The 21,032-nt window shown below is 46.2% G+C and overlaps 1 protein-coding gene across 1 annotated transcript in view; it reads left to right on the forward strand.

The window, feature by feature from the left end:
- Tmem132d (transmembrane protein 132D) overlaps positions 1-21,032 on the forward strand; it is a 638,373-nt gene that overhangs the window by 148,291 nt on the left and 469,050 nt on the right. The window contains 1 exon segment of the mRNA NM_198727.2: positions 10,315-11,200. Coding sequence (NP_942022.2) covers positions 10,315-11,200 — 886 coding nt within the window.

Raw genomic sequence — 21,032 nt, forward strand, 5'->3', positions numbered from 1 at the left:
ATATCACTCAGGATGACTTTGCCCTCAGCAAACAGAGAAGAGAGTTGTTCGTGTTTATTTTTTTAAGCTGCTCAATCCCCGAACAAATTAAACATTAATATAAACAATTTAAATACTGATGAGATGTGATAGTCTGGTAGTTTTAATATAAAGCCACTTAATGGCATTATTATTTTTTTTTCTGTATGCTGAGAGGTTTCGGGGAGTGCTGGGTGGGAGACCACTTCCCTGATGGCTCTAAGACCAACAGGCAAGTTGAGGCTTAACTTGTGCATGGTGTCCTCTGCCCAGTCTGGGGCCCCTGGCCTTGCTGGTAACCCTGCAGCAAGGTGCTTACCTGTGTGGGCTTGGGGCCACTAACCTGCGACAACCTCTGAGTATTTTTCTCAAGCACCCTCTATTTTCCTATTTTTTCTCTTGACAAAAGTTTCTTTCCCAGCTGAGAGGGAGCTAGGCAAAGGTGTAACTACTACAAACAAAACAAAAATAAAACAAGCAAAAACCAACCAACCAACCAACCAATCCCACAGCTCTCATTTCAAGGGAAATAGAGAGTTTATTCTGGAATCAAATATGAGCGACCATAGCCTGGAGCACAGATTCAGATCAGTGCTTGTTAGTTTTTTATGTCAATACAATGTAGAGTCAGCTTGGAAGAGGGAATCCTAATCGAGGTATTGCCTCCATCAGAGTGGCCTGTGCACAAGTGTGTGGGTATATTTTGGTTGCTAATTGATGTGGGAGGACCAAGCCCACTGTGGGCGGTGTCATTCCTACATAGGCGGTCCTATCTAGAAAGCAGGTTGAGCAAGTCATGAGGAACAGGCCTGCAAGCAGTGTCCAGGTTCCTGCCCTGACTTCCCGCCATGATGTATTAGAGCTAGAAACCAACCCCTAGAGCCAACCTTCATCCCCTAGATGGTTTTGATCAGTGTTTTATCGCATACTATATGGTGGTGTACTCCTTTAATCCTAGCACTCTTGGAGGCAGAGGGGGCAGGCAGATCTCTGTGAGTTCGAGGCCAGCCTGGTCTACATAGCAAGTTCCAGGACAGCCAGAGCAATACAGATAGAACCTTTCCTGAAAATCAAAAAGAAAACCATACAAAATTCAGACAAGGACAAGGTTCCCCCAAATTGTACCTCAGAGAGGCAATTGTTCCATGAAGTTTTTAAGGTAATAGAGCAAAGGAAATGGTGAATGAAAAGAAATTTTCAAGTTCATCTGGTAAACCTAGGGTAGGTGGGGAAATCTCTGCTGTAAACCCCCGCCACATCTTAGGGCATTCTTAGCTTGGGGTCGGGAGAAGGTCAGGGTCTACTTGTAGATTGCCAAAGGACTGAACTGTTTGTCATAAGGATGCTGTCTCACAGAGGTTGGCAATAAATGGCGCTGGGAGTGCTAACACAGCTCAAGACCATTTGGCTCCTTATCCTCCGTAGTCATTGATGTGCTAGTCAGTCTTGTGAGACATTTACAACAGGTAGACGGTTTGCTCTGGGAGCCTCAGTCACAAGCTTTCGTGTCCCTGACACGAAACTCCAGAGTTACTTCCCGCAGTGGGATCTGTGTGGTTGGTTGGATGGGAAGACTTTTCATTGGATCTTAGGCTGGCTGCATCTGGCACTGCACAGAACATTCTCGAAACATTTTATTTGGTGAGGACAGGGTCTGAGATGACATAAGCAGGCAAGTAGAAGGGGACACACAAGCTATTTTGTGTGTGTCGTTGAATCATCCTTTCCCTGAATCAGGTGACTGTTTGTGCATCCCTTGAGCTTTGCTTGGAGACCCTGGCCTCTGATTGTTGGTGACTTTCTTCCCTGTGATTCAGAAATGATCTGTAGGCAAAAAAAAAAAAAAAAAGGACAGTGTTGTGTGCTCACTTTGGTTAGTGACTAGCATCGTGCTCAGCCTCTTGTGAACAAGGTGCCCAAATTCACTTTTTTGGTAGGTTCCTGACCTATGTGGTCAATGCATTTACACTCGACTTTATTGTTTTGTTTTGTTTCATTTCTAGTTTTGCTGTCCTGGGGGTTAAACTAAGGGTCTTTTGCATGCTAGGCATGCTCCCTACTTTTGAGCTATGACCCCAGTTCCACATGACTATTTGAACTTTTGTCCCTTGTATACATACAGTCACCAACTGCATTAGAGTGGAGCTCTTGCTGTGAAACCCAAGTTCTGTTCCCTAGGTGGAGTAGCTAGAGGTAGCAATGAGAACACATAGCATCTATTTCCACAGGTTTCACATGAGGATAGGGTGCTCCTCCGTGTGGTGCTGGGATCTATAAACGGTTCCCTGGGCTTACTTGGAATCTGCACCTGGAGGGGGACACTCTGTGACTGGAAGAGCTGGTGTTGGTATAGAACAATAGGTTTTCAAAGCACAGTAAAGCATAGTGAGGTAGGTAAAGAATTTGCTTTGTGATGGGCGGCAAGCATGAGGGCATACATCAGATGGGCATCCATTCAGACCCTCCGAAACCATGAAAATTGGAGACAGTAGCCCATATTTGAAATCCCAGTGAATCTGTGGTGGGGTAAGAGGTCAAGACAGGAGAATCACTGAAAGCTTGGCTGTTTCCTTTCCATCTACCTGCTCTGGGCTCTTCATGGCGCTTCCTGTTCATGGGAGCATCCTGCAAGCCTTCATTTCCTAGCTTGTTCTTCAGTCCCCGCTTGCCCAAGAGCCTCAGCCTTCCGAGGCTAAACAGACCTGGCTCCCTTGAGGTCCTCAATCCTCAGCATAATGTGACACTGATACTTATAAAAGGCCCAGGGGATGAGTTAAGACAGAAATGTACTTCGTCTCGCTATATGGAACTTCAGTCTCCACATGCACACATTTTAACAAGTTACTGGTGATGCTGCGACGCTCTGTGCACTGAACTGTACACGGGCAGGTTCTGTGTCCTGCATGAGTTGATTTCCTCACAGTGTATGTTGAGAGGCTTAAGTAAGTACCAGTTTCTTCAGTAATATAAGCTATTGCCATGTCTGAGAGGTGAAGATCAACCCCCTTCGATAATATCTACACCACGGACCCAGTGACTCAGGAGAGTGTGTGTGGTAACCCTGTCATGCCCCATCTGTGAGGCTCCTGATTAGAGCCGAGGTGGCCATGGGGAGGTGCTGAGTCTTTTCACACCTTGTGCTGTGGAGATTCCAAAGACAGTCTGTGACTTACCGGGCTGGTGTTTTCTCTGTTTAGGGATGCTAACATGTCCCAAGAGTGTCCACACCTCTGCATTGGCACAGCAGTCTGTGGTGATTCAGGGAGCTGGTAGAGTATGAAGAAGAGCCATCCTCCAGTCTCAGCCTAATGCCCAGGGGCAGCTACATCCAGGGGTGTCCAATCCAGAGCCCCTGGGTTGGGGGGTGCATGTGTTTATTCTGCATGCATTGTGACATGATGCCCTGTGTGTGTGTGTGCATGTGTGAATGTATTGTATGGTATGTATAAGTGTATATATGCATATAATGTGGTATGCAGTTTGTGTGCATTCCTCTATGTAGTATGGTGTATGTAGTATGTGTACATATAATGTGTGCAGTTTGTGTGTATCTGTATGTGTAGTGTGTAGTTTCTGTGTGTCTGCATATAGTGTTGTGTGTATATATGTATGTGGCATGTAGTTTGTGTTATGCAGTGTATGTGCTATGGTACATGGTCATGTGTGTGTTGTATGTATGTGTATGTGCTCGTGTGGTTGAGTGTTCTCTAGTTTTGTGCTCTTTGGGTGCGACACTATTTAAAATGCAAAGGGCACAGGAACAAAGCAGCTGCTGAAACCACACAGTGGCTTTTTGAGGGTCAGGTTAGAGCCCAGTAGGTATAAAAGGCAGTTGGAGGTTGAGAATAAATCAGTGAACGGGGTGAGCAAGCGAGCAGTGCTCGTACCTTTACTTCCTTCAGCGATCGATTGTGACCTGTGACAGATCTCTGTCCTAGGTCACTGCCGTTGACAAGGACAAACCTCGGGGAAAAAAGCCCTGGTGGTTGGGCTTCCCGAGGAGATGACCTTTAGCTGCTGACTTAGTAGCTGGCGAGCTCGTTGGATTCCCGAGTGAGTGACTTTCTCTTCTCATATCCATGAAGAATGGATGCTATAAGCCCCCCAAATCTGAAGCCACCCCAGTTTCTTTTTTAAAACAGAGGCAATTGAATTACCAATAGGGCCTCCAGGTGGTTCAGGCCTTTTCTCTGACAAAGACTAAACAGCTCTGCCAGGTTGACTGTTGGCCAACACAACACAGGAAGGGACTACTTAGAACCAAAATTACCATGTTCCCTATATTACCCTTCATCGTAGAAGACAGAAAAAGAGAGATTTTCTGTATTATATTTATTTTCTCAGCATGCCCCACTGGGTATTTGTACTTACTAGAAACCAAACCAGAACTAGGCACCTGTATGTGTCAGGAAGCCTAGACTGTGCTGTTCTCTGCGTGGGATGTGTGGATCCTGGTGGCTTCTTAGGAATTTGCACTGTGCACGACCAGGGTTGTACCTCCTAACTGACCCCTGCTGGTCTTTTACCTACAATCATTTCCCCTAAGTTGTTCTTTGTGGACCAGGGAAAGAGTCAAATAGAGCAGAGTTCTATGTCCTGGTGACCATCTTCCTTGTTTCTTAAATGTATTGCTTAAATAAACAGTGTTCCTCTCAGAAATGTAAAGATTAGTACAAAGGGTCTGTGAGTCCTCTGATGAGCAGGTCGCGTTCTATTCCATCAGATAAGAAATCATAGCCATGGGGGCTGGAGAGGTGGCTCAGTGGTTAAGAGCACCGACTGCTCTTCCAGAGGTCCTGAGTTCAAATCCCACCAACCACATGGTGGCTCACGACCATCTGTAATGGGATCCGATGCCCTCTTCTGGTGTGTCAGAAGACAGCGACAGTGTACTTATATACAAAATAAATAAATAAATCTTTAAAAAGAAAAGAAAGAAATCATAGCCATGATGCTCAAGTGCAAGCCAATTATTTTTCCTCGCGGGCCACCCATTTGCTTCTTCCTGTCCCCGGCTCCTTACTTGGCACTTGGCTCATTTGTTTGTGAAATAAAATGGAATTCTTAGGTGATAGAAGGTGCCTCTCTGGAGACTGGAGTACAGCGGGTGTCACAGCAGCCATTCTGTGCACATCAAACAAGATGGCTGCCATTTTGTAGATTATAAGGCATGGAGAGGGAGGGAGGGAGGCAAGCAGGGAGAGAGCTTGGGAAAGGGAGAAGAAAGGGAGGCAGGAGAAAGATGGAGGAAAGAAAGGAGGGAGGGGCCTGTGGAGATGACTCAGTAAAGCATTTGCTACACAAGCTTGAGGAGGAGAGTTGGGATCCCAGCTCCCATGTTAGTGGTAGGTGCCTGCACGTCTGTTGCAGAGAAAGCTGAGCCAGCTGATTCCCCAGAACAAGCTGGATAGCTAGATTAACCATAGCAGCCATTGAGAGACCTTACCTCAATAACTATGGTGGAAAGTGATTGAGGAGGACTCTCATGCTAATCTCAGGTCTTTGCACACATGTATAAATGCACACTCTGCATCATCCCCCATACATGCAGGCACATACACAGACACACCCTATAGACATATGTACAGAGATACGCACAAGGAAAAAAGAGAAAGGGAGTGTGGTGGTTAAGCTTCATTAAATTGACACGAGGTGTGGGGGGACAGGGAACCTCAACTGAGTAATGCCTCTGTCATATTGGCCCTAGGACAATTATTTTTATTATTAATGGTTGATGTGGGAGGGGCCAGCCCACCATGGGTAGAGCTGACCCTGGGCGGGTGGCCCTGGAGGGTATAAGAAAGCGGGCGGAGCAAGTTATAGAGAACAAACCAGTAAGCAATATTGCCCGATTAGCCTCTGCTTCAGTTCCTGTTTCAGGGTTCCTCCCTTGACCTTCCTCAAGATCAAACAGATCCTCGCCTCCATAGACTTGTGAGGTGGCACTTGGGCAGGGAGGGAGAAAGGAAAAAAGTTACCTGGGAGCTGCACCCGTCTTGGTGAGGCATTTGTAGGCAACAAGCATCTGGGCTGGATACCAGGGTGAAAGACCTCTAGATGGTTTTCAGACCAAAGCTGGAGTTATTTCCCCTCCAGTGCCCTGCCGTGACCTTTTCTTGCTTTACTGTTTTCCTGAATGGTATTAGAGGACCCTGTGTGGTTGACCTGGCACCGTGTAATTAGCTGCACAATTAAGTTTTGTGGTCCTGAGCAGCGGGGTCAGATGTTCAACAGGGAGGTTCAGGAGACCTGGGTGCACAGTGCTGATGACTGCCCTGCTCCCTTCTGCCCTTCTGACCCCGGCAGCTTCTAGACTGCGTGGTAAGCTGGCTTGAGGCTGCTCAAGGCAGCCGCTCTGGGAAGTGTCAGATGTGTTTTGAATAATCAAGGGGTGTCCCTTTGGGGAATCTCATGGTCCAGGGAGCGTCCCTGTCTCTCTTCTCCTCTCAGATTCCTGTTAGTGGGATTATGCAGTGTTCTCAGTGAAATAGAAGCACTGGCAATCCTGATTACAGTCTACTGTGGAGAAGGGATCTTGCAAAATCCTGGTGGAAAATGCAATCCATTCTTTTGTATAGAAAATGCATAATCTGCGTACCCATTCACTCACTCATTTATCCAATATTTACTGAGTGCCTCATAATTGCTTGAGTGCTGTTCTAAGGACCCCATGCTGTGGAAACACGTGAGACCCCATGGCATGCACCCTACTGCTCAGTAGAGACTTACAGAGAAGCACCGAGTGATGGGGAACGGGGATGCTGTGTAGGACACACCTGGGGATGTGAATCAGAGATGTACTCTGAGTGCTTCTGAAATACAGCGTTTACAGCAGATGTGGCCAGAGGCAGGATGGGATTGTAACTGGGCTGATGTGGGGTGTGTTGTCTGGACATAGGAGGCACCCAAGAAGGAGGTGGGGGGGGATCAGGAAGCTCGCCTCAGAAAACACACAGAAAATGCCTGCTTGCTCTTTGTGCTGACTTTACATGGGGAAACACAGGTCTGGGGAAATCACAATTCAGGCTCCAGTTCCAGAATGTTAAAAACACAGTGCTTCACTGGTTAAGGCATTTTGTTAGGCTTATGGTAGTGACTACACATTTCTGTGACAAAATACAAGGCAAAAGCTACTTAAGGGAGGAAGACTTATTTTGGGCCCACAGTGTGAGTGTGCAAGCCGACATGGTGGGAAGGTGTGGCAGCAGGAGCATGGGGAGCTGGTCACATGACATCTATAGGCAGGAAGCAGAGGGAGACAGGTGCTGGTGTGCAGCTTGCCTGCTTTCTAAGCCTAGGGGATGGAGCCGCCCACATTTAGGGTGCGTCTTCTTCTCTGTTAAGGTTTTCTAGAAACATCCTTATAGTTACTCCCGGAGGTCTGTTTCAATTTCTGTGGTGATTCTAAATCCATGAATTCAAGAGTCACAATTGCAACGTTGAGAGTATCTTGCTTTTAAGGAAAAATATTCAAATGTGTATGGTTGTGTAGTGTCTGTGTATGTATGCACACTAATATGTATGTGGGCACATGTGGTTGGACATGTACAGGCTATATATATATATACATATATACATATATACATATATATATATGTATATATCAGTGTCTTCTTCCGTTGCTGTCTACCTTACTAAGGCAGGGTTTCTTGGCGAAGGTGGATCTTACCAACTTTACCCACTCTAGCTACATTGCCCCAGAGATCTCCTGACCTTACTTTCTGAGTGTGGGGGTTACTGGATGCCACCCTGTCAACCCGGCTTTTCCATACAAGCTCAGGAGAATCTGAACTCCAGCCCTTACATGAGCAAAATACCTTATCCCTTGTGCCATCTTCTGAATTGACATATTTCGATATTTGAAAAAGAAATTCCCAACGTTATCAGGCTGTAACCTATGAAACGACTATCTGGGCCAGTCCTGAATCACAGGGATCAACAGCTCTAGATAGTTTGTCTTAACCTAAACATGAGTCCTGTCCTGCCCTGAGTTTGGTGGCAACACTAAATGGAGAGATTTTTCTCATTCCAGTCTGCAGAGTGGGCTTAACATAGGTATCTGTCGACCTAGCCTAGCTGTAAACTTGTATGCAGTGTAGTTTCTGTGATCTGAGATCTGAACTGCAACTTCTGTTAATTCTCAGAAGCAAAGGGGCTTGGGACCTTGCTGAGGGTCCCATGTGCTGTGTGGGGCAAGTCCAGGGACTGTTGGAGTTCTGGGCTGACACGGTTACTCCTGATAGATACACAGCCGGACTTGAGATTGCACTGTACTTGGGGTTCGTGTGCTTTCATGGGGTCACTGAAGCTGAAGCCGGTTCTTGGAGGAATGCTAGTGGCACTTCCAGATAACCAGGGATCATCGTGTGGCTGCTGCTATGGTCTATACCAAAGCTGGTAGAGCCATGCCTGGGCAGTCAGTTCTACTCAAGCCAGCGGCTCCCTGGCTAAATGGCTTCTGTGAGTTGTATAATTTCTCAGTCTGGATTTTTCTTCCAGAAAGTAAGACAAACTGTAAAAATAACATGTTGGATTTTTTTAACCCCCCACGAGGAGAATATGTTCTCTAAAGAGAAGAAGAAAAATGTTTGTTACTCACTGGTGGCAGAATGGTCTTCACAGGTTATGAGTGTAACACTTTAAATGTAGATACTGCCTCGAATTCTTGGCTAGAAGGTCCAGACTACTCAAAGGACCAAGGCATGGTGTGGTTGGACCCTTCCCTGTGTCTGGAGGACTGTCACCAACTCAGTCTCCAAAATATCTTCCAATATATATCCGATATCTGATATCTATCTGGTATCAATGGGCTGTAGCATAGCAAGATGCAATAGAGTAGAGGCAAACCCTTATATCAAGGCTGGATGAGGCATCCCAGTAGGAGGAAAAGGGTCCCGTGAGCTGGCAAAGGAATCAGAGACAGCCCTTCTCCTGCTGTTAGGAGGCTCACAAACAACACAAGCTAAACAACCCCAGCATGAATGCAGGGGATAGAACTCCAGTCTCCCTGCATATTTATGCTCCAGGGCCTAAGCTCCTTGAAGGTCTTGTTATCCCTATATTTTGTTGTTGTTGTTGTTCAATTTTTTTGTTCAAATTTTAACTATTTACAATGTTCCATGTTTATGGTGTCAGATGACAAGTTTTTCTAATACTAGTGATATTCACCCCAAGTAGGGCACCAGCACCTAAAGGAAAAAAAAAATATCTCCATCCAAATTAACCTTGGAGAACCATTAAGTTTAGTAGGGTTACTCACAGAAACACAGGTAACCAAAAGGCAGCTTCATCACGACAAGGAGATCACCACATGGGTGACAATCCACAAAAGCTGTGTCCCTGGAACTCTGGATACGTATTGCAGACACCTCTACCAAAAGTGGTAAGCTTTGGCTTCACATTTCACCTCAAGACAGGGCTTCTGTGTAGCCCTGGCTGTCCTGGAACTTGCTCGGTAGACCAGGCTGGCCTCGAACTCAGAGATCCACCTGCCTCTGCCTCCCAAGATCTGGGACTGAAGGTGTGCACCACATGCTTAGCTGATAATCTTCTCTTCTAGGAAAGGTTTTGTGCTTATGGAAGCTTGGACAGGTCCTGTTGTGTCTTGTAATTGTACAAATTCTTACAACTCTTGGTGGACTTTGTAAGCCTCCGACCTCCCATGAAGTACTGTTTAAGTCTGGAGAAAATATCTACCCGTTTATTTCATCTGTGTGTGCATGTGTATGCGTGTGCATGACCATGACTGTGTACATTCATGTGGAGACCTGAGATTAATACCACATGTCTTTCTCAGTCTTTCCTCATGTTATTTTTTTTTTGAGACAGGGTCTCTCATTGGCCCTGACACTCATTGATTGAGCTAGCCTGGCTGTCCAGTGAGCTCCAGGAATCCCCCTGTCTCCATTTCCTGATCCCTGAACTCACAGGCATGCACCACTGGGCTTAGTTTCTTTTTGGTTGTGAGCCTAGCCTGTAATGGCTGAACCACCTCTCTGGCTCACTTAGCTTCCTTTTAATAAGGGATGGGGCAGTTCCTTTCCACCTGCTTGCGTGGCAAGCACTTTGTCAAGCGAGGCATCTTCCCAATTCCTTTATATCTACTTACATCAACTTTCCCTACATTGACTTGATTCAGAGGAGAAACACTGGATAGTTCCGAATTGCATCATGGGTAGTTCAGAATTGCACGATGGGTCCAGCAGTAAGGCAGTGGGTGGTTACCGATGTGCTCTCCGAGTCTACAAATCTGGTGTCTCGGGATCACTAACACCTGCCCTCGGTTCCTCCCAACAGTGACGGAAGGCCGAGGGATCCTGGAGAGCATTCAGCGGTTCTCACTGCTGCCTACCTACCTCCCGGTGACCTACCACATCAACAATGCTGATGTCTCCTTCTTCCTAAAGGAGGCCAACCAGGACATCATGCGCAATTCCAGCCTGCAGTCGCGGGTCGAGTCCTTCCTGATCTACAAATCCAGGCGACTGCCAGTGCTCAACGCCAGCTACGGGCCCTTCTCACTTGAGCAGGTAGTGCCCCAGGACTTGATGCTGCCTTCCAACCCATTCGGATTCACTAACACTTTCTCTCTTAACTGGAGGCTGAAGGCCTACATCTTGCAGGAGAAAGTCTACCTGAGCCATCCCAAAGTGCAGGTGCTCTTCCACATCGTGGGCCGAGACTGGGATGACCACAGGGACGAGAACTTGCCTTGCCTGCGGGTTTTTGCTTTCCGAGAGACCCAAGAGGTTCGAGGTAGCTGCCGGCTGGGTGGGGCCCTGGGGCTGTGCGTGGCCCAGCTGGAAATGCTGCCGGGCTGGTTCAGTCCCCCATCAGTGGTGTCTGGGCGCAGGAGGCCCACAGAGCAGCCAGAAGGGAGTCCTGTGGAACTGTATTACGCTGTACAGCCAGGGGATGAGCGAGGTGACTGTGCCAAGGAGGACTCGAGGAAGAGCGGTGGGGCTCCAGCAGGCCACAATGATGTTGATGAATCCAGTCCCCCTTTGCATAGAATTGGGAGCGTCTTCCTTCGGGAGACCCCCAGCAGTCCACCTTTGAGGGAGCTGCGTTTGGATAGCAACGTGGCCGTTCACTATATCCCCAAGACTGTGCGACAAGGAGATGTCCTCACCTTCCCTATCTCTGTCTCTAGGAACTGCACGGAGGATCGCTTCACACTGAGGTGAGCAGGTTCTCATTGTGTCTACGGCAGCCGGAGAGATCCAGCCGGGCTGCTGTGGAACTGCCTAGTAGTTCTGCCTAGTCTGGAACTGCCTGTAGATGTTCACATGCTGTGTTCTGTGAAACATAAGGGTTAGTTACATTTCTGACTGGCCGCTTGGTGGGCACACTTCTTTGTAGGATGTACATGTGCACAAGAGGCCATGGGTGTCATTCTTCAAGTGATGCCCACCTTGGTTTTGTTTTGAGAAAGGGTATCTCACTTTCCCAGCGCTTGCTGGTTAGGCTGTCCAGTGAGACCCTAGAATCCTCCTTTCTCCACCCTGTAGCATCAGGGTCATTGAACCACAAATCTTCAGCACTATATCCTGCTGATTTACGTGGATTCTGGGAATCAAACTCAGATTCCTGTGTTTTCATGGTGAATGCTTTACTGACAGAGCTATCTCACCAGCCCGAAAATATGTTTTAAAGACTTATATTTAATTATGTATGTATGTGAGTGCATGTGCGAGTGTGTGTGTGTGTGTGTGTGTGTGTGTATCCATGTCCGGGTGTATGCATATGAATGCAGTACCAACAGAGGCCAAAAGAGGGGGCATTGGATCGTCCTGGACTGTTAGTTGCCAGATGTAGGTTTTAGGAACTGAATTAGAGTATACTAGAGGAGTGCCAAGTACTTTTAACTACTGGGCCATCTCTCCAAGACCATAAGATAATTCTCTTTAATATTAATGAATCTCCTAAAATGTCACAGAAGAGTCCCTTGACCTTTGTGGAGATTTGTCAACAAGCTTCAGGACACTGAGGGTTCCCTTAAATCAGCCACTTCACAACTGGGTCTTTAAACTCCTCGCAGTTTCAGCGAATCTGCAAACTCAGTTTCGACAGTTGTCAAGGAGGAAGGAGAATGTGGCTTTGCCAACTCAAAGTCTATTCCAGACAGGCGGGCTCTAAGTATAAAGTGGTACCAGGCTTAAAGTTGTCATTTTGTTTCTCCCTGGAAATAGAATGTGCTATTTAAAAAAGAAATGGAAGAGCATAAAGGAGACTAAATGGTGGGATCTTGGGTACCTTATGTAAGGTTGGAGCAAAGAGGAGACATTTAAAAGAAGCACTGTGTACTTTAGAAAATGCTCTGGAACTCACTTTGGAATATGTTAGAGGAACTTGCCTTGTGTCAGTTGTGATGTAACTGAAGACTTTAGCTCCATTTTAAATGTAGGTAAATTTGGCTGCAATAATCAATTAACACAAGCATCGTTGGCTGAACAGCAGTATCCCAGCAGCGTGACACGACTTGGCCTTCTGTGAGACACTAAATTGTTCTCTTCTTTCTTTTTAAAGCTAGGCTTTTCATCTTTACTTCTCTCTCTCTCTCTCTCTCTCTCTCTCTCTCCCTCTCCCTCTCTCTCTCTCTCTCTCTCTCTCTCTGTGTGTGTCTCTGTCTCTGTCTCTCTGTCTTTCTGTCTCTCTCTGTCTCTCTGTCTCTGTCTCTCTCTGTCTCTCTCTGTCTCTCTCTCTCTCACAACACACACACACACACACACACACACACACACACACACACACACACACACCACATGAGTGCAGTGCCCACAGAGACCAGAAGAGGGCATCAGATCCTCTGGAGATAGTTGTGAGCTGTCTGAAATGGGTGCCAGGAACTAAACTCTGGTCCCCTGCAAAAGCATCAAATGCTCTGAACTGCTGAGCCATCTCTCCAACTCCCAACACATTAGGTTTATTGTGATCCTTGAGGATATGAATGTAACCACATGTGGGGTACAAATTGCCTACAGAGTTTCAAGTTCATTAGCTACTGATCTCATTTCAGTTTCTCATCCAAATTTCATTTCCTCTTTCTTTTCTTTCCTGTCTATCTGTCTATCCGTTCATCCATCCATCTATCCATTCTTCCTTTGTTCTCTTTCTCTTCCGCTCCCTCCCTCACTCCTCCTCTCCCTTCCTCCCCTCTTTCCCTTCCTCTTTCCTTCCCTCCCTTCTTCTCCCCCTTCCTCTCTCTCTCCTCCCCTCCCTTCCTCCTTTCCACCCTCTTCCTCTTTCTCCCTCCATCCTTCCTTTCTTTCTTTCTGTACTCCCTTTTCCTTATGTCTTGTTTATGAGTGATGAGCTCAAGGAAGCAAGTCATCCTTTTGCTTTAACTCCAAAATTTAAGTTGAGTTGATTGCGGTTCTTTCTTTCTTTTTTATTTTGACTAAAGCAGTACACATTAGTGAACAGCATTTGTCTAATGATTGAACTTGGCTAAAACTGGGAGGTAAAAAAACCTTGGCTTTGTGTTCTGTGCATCTGGGGATTAACAAAGGGGCAGGGGGAGGGCGGAACAGTGGTGTAGGAAGACATCTGTGGGCCTGGGGCCACATTTGTGCTTCAATTTGCCCCTATATGGCAGATTGCACTGCAGCTGGACATAAGCCCTCTCCATGTCCCGCAAATGTGTGCTTCAACCTCTGAGTTCAGCGGCTTTACAGAAGTCGGGGCTTGGCCTGGAGAGATGGCACAGCTGTCTAATGCTTTCTTCCCGGCTGCAGATGTACATGCAAAGTGCCCGTATACATAAAATATGTAAATCTATAAGTCTTAAGAAAAAAAAAGAAATAGGGTGTGGTGGCACGTGCCTGCAATCCCAGCACTCAGGAGGCAGAGGCAGGCAGATCTCTGAGTTCAAAGCCAGCCTGGTCTACTAAGTGAGTTCCAGGACAGCCAGGGCTACACAGAAGAGCCCTGTCTCAATAAATGAATAAACAAACAAACAAGCAGAAAGAGAAAAGAGGTCCCTGTGATAATACATACCATCTTCCATTGTGTATTCATGCCGGTCATCGGCTGGTGATTGAATTCCTGGGCCAGAAGAAGAATCTTACTGTACCCTAGGTTTGGCCTCAAGGAGTGAGCTCTTCTAGCCTTTTCCAGAAGCATCTCTGTGCCTGTTTGTGTACTTTACAAAGGCTTGGGATCCTGTCACCATCTTAAATATAGTAAACGTGTTCCCTAGAGTCCTGAGTGAGATGAGCTATCTTTGCTCTCCCAGAGACGCAACAGGCATCCCCAGTGCTGGGCCACACAGCCCACAGGGTTAGGTTTGGGCCTTTGCACATTCAGAAACAAACACATAGCACCCATGTAGGTTTGTTGGCTCTAGTTGTAAGTCAAAGCTTGGGTAATTTCAGATATAGAGAAAAAGAACATTTATTCAGAATCCATTCACTATGAATCTAGTTTTAAATTTTATTCTTGAGAATATATATATATATATAATATTTAATGAAGTATATCTACTGTCCATTTTTCCCTTCAACTCCTCCCATATCCCCACAACATACACCCTCCCAACTTTATAAGTGCACAGAGGTGGGTGGGGTCATCCACTGGAGCAAGGGAAGCCTACCACTAGGGTCATCCTTGAAGGAAAAATGCAAATGAGTCTGCTTCCCCTTAACAGCTACTAACTGCCACTGGGTCCTTACTAGGGGGTGGGGCCTGGAGATTTTCTCCCTCATTCCTGCTGGGAGTTTTGACTAGACTGATGTTGTACATGTAACCATAGCGTCTTTGAGTTCGCAGGGGCAACAGCCATATCATGTTGAGAACACAGCATCTCACTGCCTCCCCTCCCCCACCAACCTCTATTTCTTACATCCTTCCTGCCTCCTCTTTTATGATGTTCCCTGGGCTTTGATGTTTGTCTACTACACACCTAACATACTCCAATCTTGAGTGAATCTACTCTGTTTATGTAAGTAGACACCTTAAACATGGACCTGGTAATGGGGTGGGCTTTTCACTTGAATCTCCATAAATAGGGGTAGACTTATCTGTGCCTGGACCTCAGGGGAGATAATGTGGAGAATGTCTGAGGGGGTGGGCCTTCTATTCTGGGTACCAAATTATAAGTATGTTTTAATGATTGTTTCTCCCTAACTCGTGTGTGTGTGTGTGTGTGTGTGTGTGTGTCTGTGTCTGTGTGTCTGTGTGTGTGTCTGTGTCTGTCTATGTGTCTGTGTGTCTGTGTATTTGTGTGGATTGGTAGGTATGGATTCATGGGTGAATTCTCATTGAGAACAAGAAAGCTCCAATAGACAGCTTGTTGTCTTACAAAATCTTTCCAACCCTGCTGCTCTAGTCTTGAAGCCCCTGTTGTAGAAGGAAAGCAAAGCACTTTCATTTCACAGACATCCAAGTTCCTTTAAATCTCAGAAAATGTTTTTCTTCCCACTGACAACGGAAGCGCCCACAGCGCTTGGGCTCTTTGCTCTGAAGATTCCCACCCACCATTCCTTTCCCTGTCTCCCTCTCCACGGAACTCAGGGTCCAGAACCACCAATGGCTCAGATTGCACAAATGCCAAGCTGGAGATGACAAGCCTAGGGACCCTCTCTCCCTCCATACCATCTATTCATCTTTCCCCTAGAGAGATTGATTTACTAAGAAGCTCTAGTCCTTCGGTTGGACTGGAGCTTGAGCCAAATATTTATTCAATGTCAGGGAAGTTCATGTGGAGGACAGAGTCCAGAGATGGAAGGCAGAACTAAGACAAATCAGGGCTCTTCCCAAGGGCCCTTCTCAAGTTCATTGAGTGAATAGATCCTTCTTAATAGTAATGCTTATTATCAATGACCACTTATAGCTTGCAGAGTGCTCTGCAGTTTTAAATACTAAATGAGATACCCAAGAGCTCTTTGGCAGCCATGCACCTACCACTGTGTCAGATTTCAGATGCTTCAGGAACTTGGGAGATGGTTCATGCAACAACATGTGCCACGTGTAAACACAAGGAACTGAATTTGATCCCGGCGCCCATAAAAATTGTCATACATGATGGGGTGTGGTTCAGTGGCCAGCTATTATAGCCGAGTCAGCAGGCGTTCTACTTAGTGAGAAACTGTCTCAACAAGGTGGTTAGCTCCCGAGGAGCTGACCTCTCACCTGAGATTGACCTCTCACTTCCACATGCACAGATGCATACAAGCACGTGACTCCCCCTACCCCCAAACATATAAGCATGCACACAGATTCGTGACTGTTAACTAAAACTAAAATATAAAAAGTGCTTTGGATCAAGCCTTTTCTGGGGATTTTCCTGCTGAGAAAAGACCTTTAAAAGAGAGAGCAAGGGTATAAAGAAAGAATGTTTGACATGTGATTATGGAGTCAGGATTGAGGTGTGTCTGGGGATGCCCTTTGCTTGCTGTATTAGATTTGCACAGGGATCTCTAGAGGAACAGAACTTATATAAAAAATATATTTTTATCTATAATATATTACATGTATTATATATAAAGGGGGTTTGTTAGAATTGCTTACAAGCTGTGGTCCAGCTAGTCCAACAATGGCTGTCTACCAATGAAAGGTTCAAGAATCCAGTGGTTGTTCAGTCCACAAGGCTGAATGCCTCAGTTGGTCTTCAGAATCCCAAATAGGCTCTCATTCAAATGAAGGAATGCACTTGCCCACAAGAGCGAGAGCAAGCTTCCTTCATCCGTGTCCTTACATAGGCTGCCAGCAGAAGGTGTGACCCGGATTAAAGGTAGATCTTCCCACTTCAAAAGATCTGAAGTAAAAATAGTTCTTCCTATTTCAAATAATTCAATTAAGAAAAAACTCCCTCCTCACAAGTGTACACAACTGCTCAGGTTTTAGTTCATTCCTGTTGCTGTAAAATTATAAAAGAATGCTGTCTTTTATCCCACACTCGATCCAGCATCATAGTGCCCCAAGATGTCTGGTAGATATCTTCATCTCAATCAGCAAAAGCCTCTTACCCTCTTTGCTCTATCCCATATCACACTGCTGATGGCTTCTCTCTGAGCCTGTCAACAATCTCTCTACCCATCTAGTTCCCAAGGCAGGTTTCCACCATGCCAGATACATACATCCCAATTCCGTGGCAGCCTAGTGTCTCCTGCCATCACATATTCTCTTGAACTTAAATCGCCATATTAAAGAACACACAATTGCCCACCTAGACATGCAAAGCCCTGTACACATCCATCCATTAAGAATATTCATAACAACCTATCTAGTACCTGCCTTCACCTGTATGACATCATCCTACAAATTCTAGATGCAGTCAAGTTGCCAACCAAGAATAGCCATCACACATGGTTAGCTGCTTTATAGAGGACATGAGGCCTTCAAAACTGATGGATTGGTTTGTGATTGGTCTTGGCCTTTACTTACTGAACCCCCCCCCCCCCCCGTCCCCATCCCGGGCTCCTGTGAGTTGATCTCCACCCAACAGGACAGCTCTCATTCTAATCGAGGTGGAGGAAGCCAAGTTGCAATCCAGAATCTGATCAGTTGTAGGCTACACATTCCATAATGGCTTAATTTAACTTTTGTGACTTTAATTAACAGACATTACGTAGAGGACTTCCTGAATGGTTACCGAAGGACTCAAGAATGAATAGTGGAAGGGTGTCCACAGAGCCTATTCTGGCAGGGGAACAGAGGCTGGCATAGACACGCACCACTCCTGCCAACTCCCTCTGCAGCTCCTTGACATTGATATTGCTCTACCATACAAAGGCCCTTACTGAGCCCCTGACCTTTAATTCCTTACTAGCTCTGAGGGACAGATAGGGGACGGACATAGATTTTGTTGAAGAGTTTGGGATAACCTTATAAATGCCTAATGACATCTGCTAAATGCATACATCCTAAGACAGAGCATCATTTAGGCAGGCCTATGGGCAGTGACCCTTCTTATCAGGGAAAACCAGGTGTTTGCCAGAAGGTGGTTTGTATATGCTTGGCCCAGCGAGTAGCACTATTAGGAGGTGTAGCCTTGTGAGAGTAGGTATGTCCCTGTGGGAGTGGGGCTTTAAGACCCTCATCCTTGCTGCCTGGAAGGCAGTCTTCTGCTAGCTGCCTTTGGAACACTCAGCTCCTCCAGCACCATGCTTACCTGGATGCTGTCCTGTTTCATGCCTTGATGATAATGGGCTGAACCTCTGAACCTGTAAGCCAGCCCGGATTAAATGTTGTCCTTAAAAGAGTTGCTTTGGTCATGGCGTTCTGCTCACAACAGTAAAACCCTAAGACACTAGATCACACGACAGATGTCTGCTACAAAATGTTGAGTTGCTGTCCACATTGCAGGCACCGAGGACACTGGAACTGGCAATTAATGTTAATGGTAATACTTATAGTGATGATGATGATGGTGGTGGTGACAGAGATGGTAATACAATGGTAATGGAATATGGACTCTAGATGCGTGATTCCACATTCTCCTTTTCCATGTTGCACACAGTGTTGCCCACACCTTTCTTTCTGTGTAAACTCAGCCTTGAGTTGCACTGAATCCAGCTGTGTGTAGTTGAAGAGTCAAATCCCTGCAATCTTATGGCGAGAACCAGCTAGAGCAAAGGAGACCACTTTATCCACAATCTCTTTGTTCCCTAGAAAGTGAGTCAGGGCAGCTTCTGGGGCCTCTGTGGGGGATGTGTTCTTTTATTTCCTCAATTCTTATTTATCCAGGAATGGGGGCAGAGATAACAACATGAGTGGTAGGAAGAAAAGTTGCTGCTGGGGGTGGGGGCTTAGCTAAATGAGAAACAGTAGCCTTTGCCTTGTGCTTCTGTGGTTACATGAGTCATTGCCGTAAATGGCGTTTTCAAATACAGAGCATTGTGTTTGCCCACTGGGCCCACAGGGAGCTTAAGAGAAGGGAAACTTAAGAAGAAGAGCTTAAGAAGAGAAGGAGCCCCAGTTTCTGGGCCCCTTCCTTGTTGGCATGTGTAGAGCATAAACAAAGAGCCAGGGGACCTCAAACCCAGGTTGTCAATGGATTCAGTACCCGGTAGATCAATTCTGCTGGTCGTGAAATGCAGTGCGTCAGGGGAAATGCAAACAGCCAACTTAAGGTCACTTTGAACTCCCAGCATTGATTCGTTTTGAGAGTCTGCTGGTAAGTACATAAGTTGCAGGTCTTGTCTAACTTAAACTTCAAAGAACAAATACAGAAAGAAGCATGCTGGAAACCACTTAGAAGGCATGTTCTTTGAGAATAACTCGGGAGGTATTCAACTCAGCATATTCCAGAGTGAGATGATACAGAGAACCAGGTTGTGGCTGTCTTTTCTTTCCCTGCCTCTGAAGATATAAAAATATAGATGTATTTTTATTTTTCCAGTTTCATGTGTGCACATGTATGTGTCGTGCATGTGTGTTGACATGTACATGGGTGCACGCACATGTACATGTATTTGTATGTGGAGATACAAAGTTGATGTCAGGAACCATCCTGTATTATTCAAACTCAGAGCTGCCCAATATGGCTACACTAGCTAGCCAACTTGCTCCAGGGATCACCGGTCTTCTAAGGATGGAATCATCGAAGTTTCTGGAATCCAAACTCCAGTCCTCACGCTTGCATGACAAGATGTTTAGCTAGTCTCCAGCTCAGTAGGTTTATTTTTAAAATGTAACAAAAATCATGTTGGTGGGGGAAAGATGGACTAGGGTTGGGGCTGGTTAAAAACGTGAGCCAGATGTTAGGGAGGGGGGCACAGACTAGGGGCGGGGCTGGCAAACAAATGAGCCAGATGTTGGGGGGAAGAGTCAAAGACTAGGGGCGGGACCGGCTAGCGAATGAGCCGGAAGTTTGTATGTCTTACTTCCTCTCATCAGACCCGCGGAGTCCTGTATAGTCTCATACAGAGGAAATAAGACTGGTGGTTTGAAACGCTTGTGTATTTTGGGATACTCCTTCCATTGAGGAATAGGGCCAGGTCCTCCCAGCATCTGCACCTGAGTGCCTCAGAAGAATGGTGTAGATGGGCTGACTTTGATCTCAGGGGCCTATCAACAGCTTTGACCTGGCTCTGCCATCTTCAGTAGCACCTTTTCTTGGATTCCCAAGCCACCATGTGACAGCTCCAGCCCTCTCCCTCGGCGCTGATGGCCTCATTGTTTGGCCTTTTGTCCCACCCAAGACGGGTTTGCTATGTTTATTAACCTTTGAGCTGTGTCTCTGCCCTTCCAGTCACTGTTCTCACATTAAGTGTCCAGCTCAGGTTAGTCTCTGGATAAAGGTGCTGTTAATTGAGTTGTCTCTGACTGGGCAGCAATTTAGGAAGACGTTTGTGCCCATGGAAACGGCGGTCCTTTCACAACCTGCTCACCTCCGAGTTGCAGAGATCTAACAGTGCCAGCGAGGTTGTCATCTCTTCGTCCCAAGTGGGAAACAGAGCAGGAGGACTATATGCAGCTTGAATTGGCCCTAGCCAAGGAGAAGACTGTATATAAGTAAGGTGAAACACCACAGCTCCTGGCAGAGACCCAGACAAGTTGGAAGAAACCAGGGTTGTTGATGTTTGGTCTTTTGGTTTTATTTTGGTTTTGGTCTATTGTAATGCTAAATGTGGGCTTCCAAAGACCCACTTGTCCCAGGGAGTCCACACAGTCCGCACGTATACCTTGGCCCCAAGTTATTTATGATTGGTAAATAAAGATGCCAATAGCCAGTAGCTGGGAAGAGGAGACATAGGTGGGGTTTAGGTTTCCTAGGCTTTGGCAATCAGAGGGGGACCAAGAGAAGAAAAAAAAAAAAGGCAGAGGAGAAGGAGAAGCCTCCATGGGTTAGAGGAGTCATGAGAATGTGGCCTTGAGGGCTGGCCAATTGGAGTCAAGAGCAGCCCAGATGAAACATAGTAATAATTGAGGGTTATCAATAGGAAAGTAGGTTCTAACAGCTTGGAGGGTGGATATCTGCCCAGCTTTTGTACTGATTAAGGCTCATTGTAAATATGAAGGTTATGTGTGCTTTTATCGTGGAAACCAATGGTAAAAGGCAGAATAGAAAC

This window comes from Rattus norvegicus, chromosome 12 (assembly GCF_021556685.1).
Source record: "Rattus norvegicus strain SHRSP/BbbUtx chromosome 12, alternate assembly SHRSP_T2T, whole genome shotgun sequence".
NCBI lineage: Eukaryota > Metazoa > Chordata > Mammalia > Rodentia > Muridae > Rattus > Rattus norvegicus.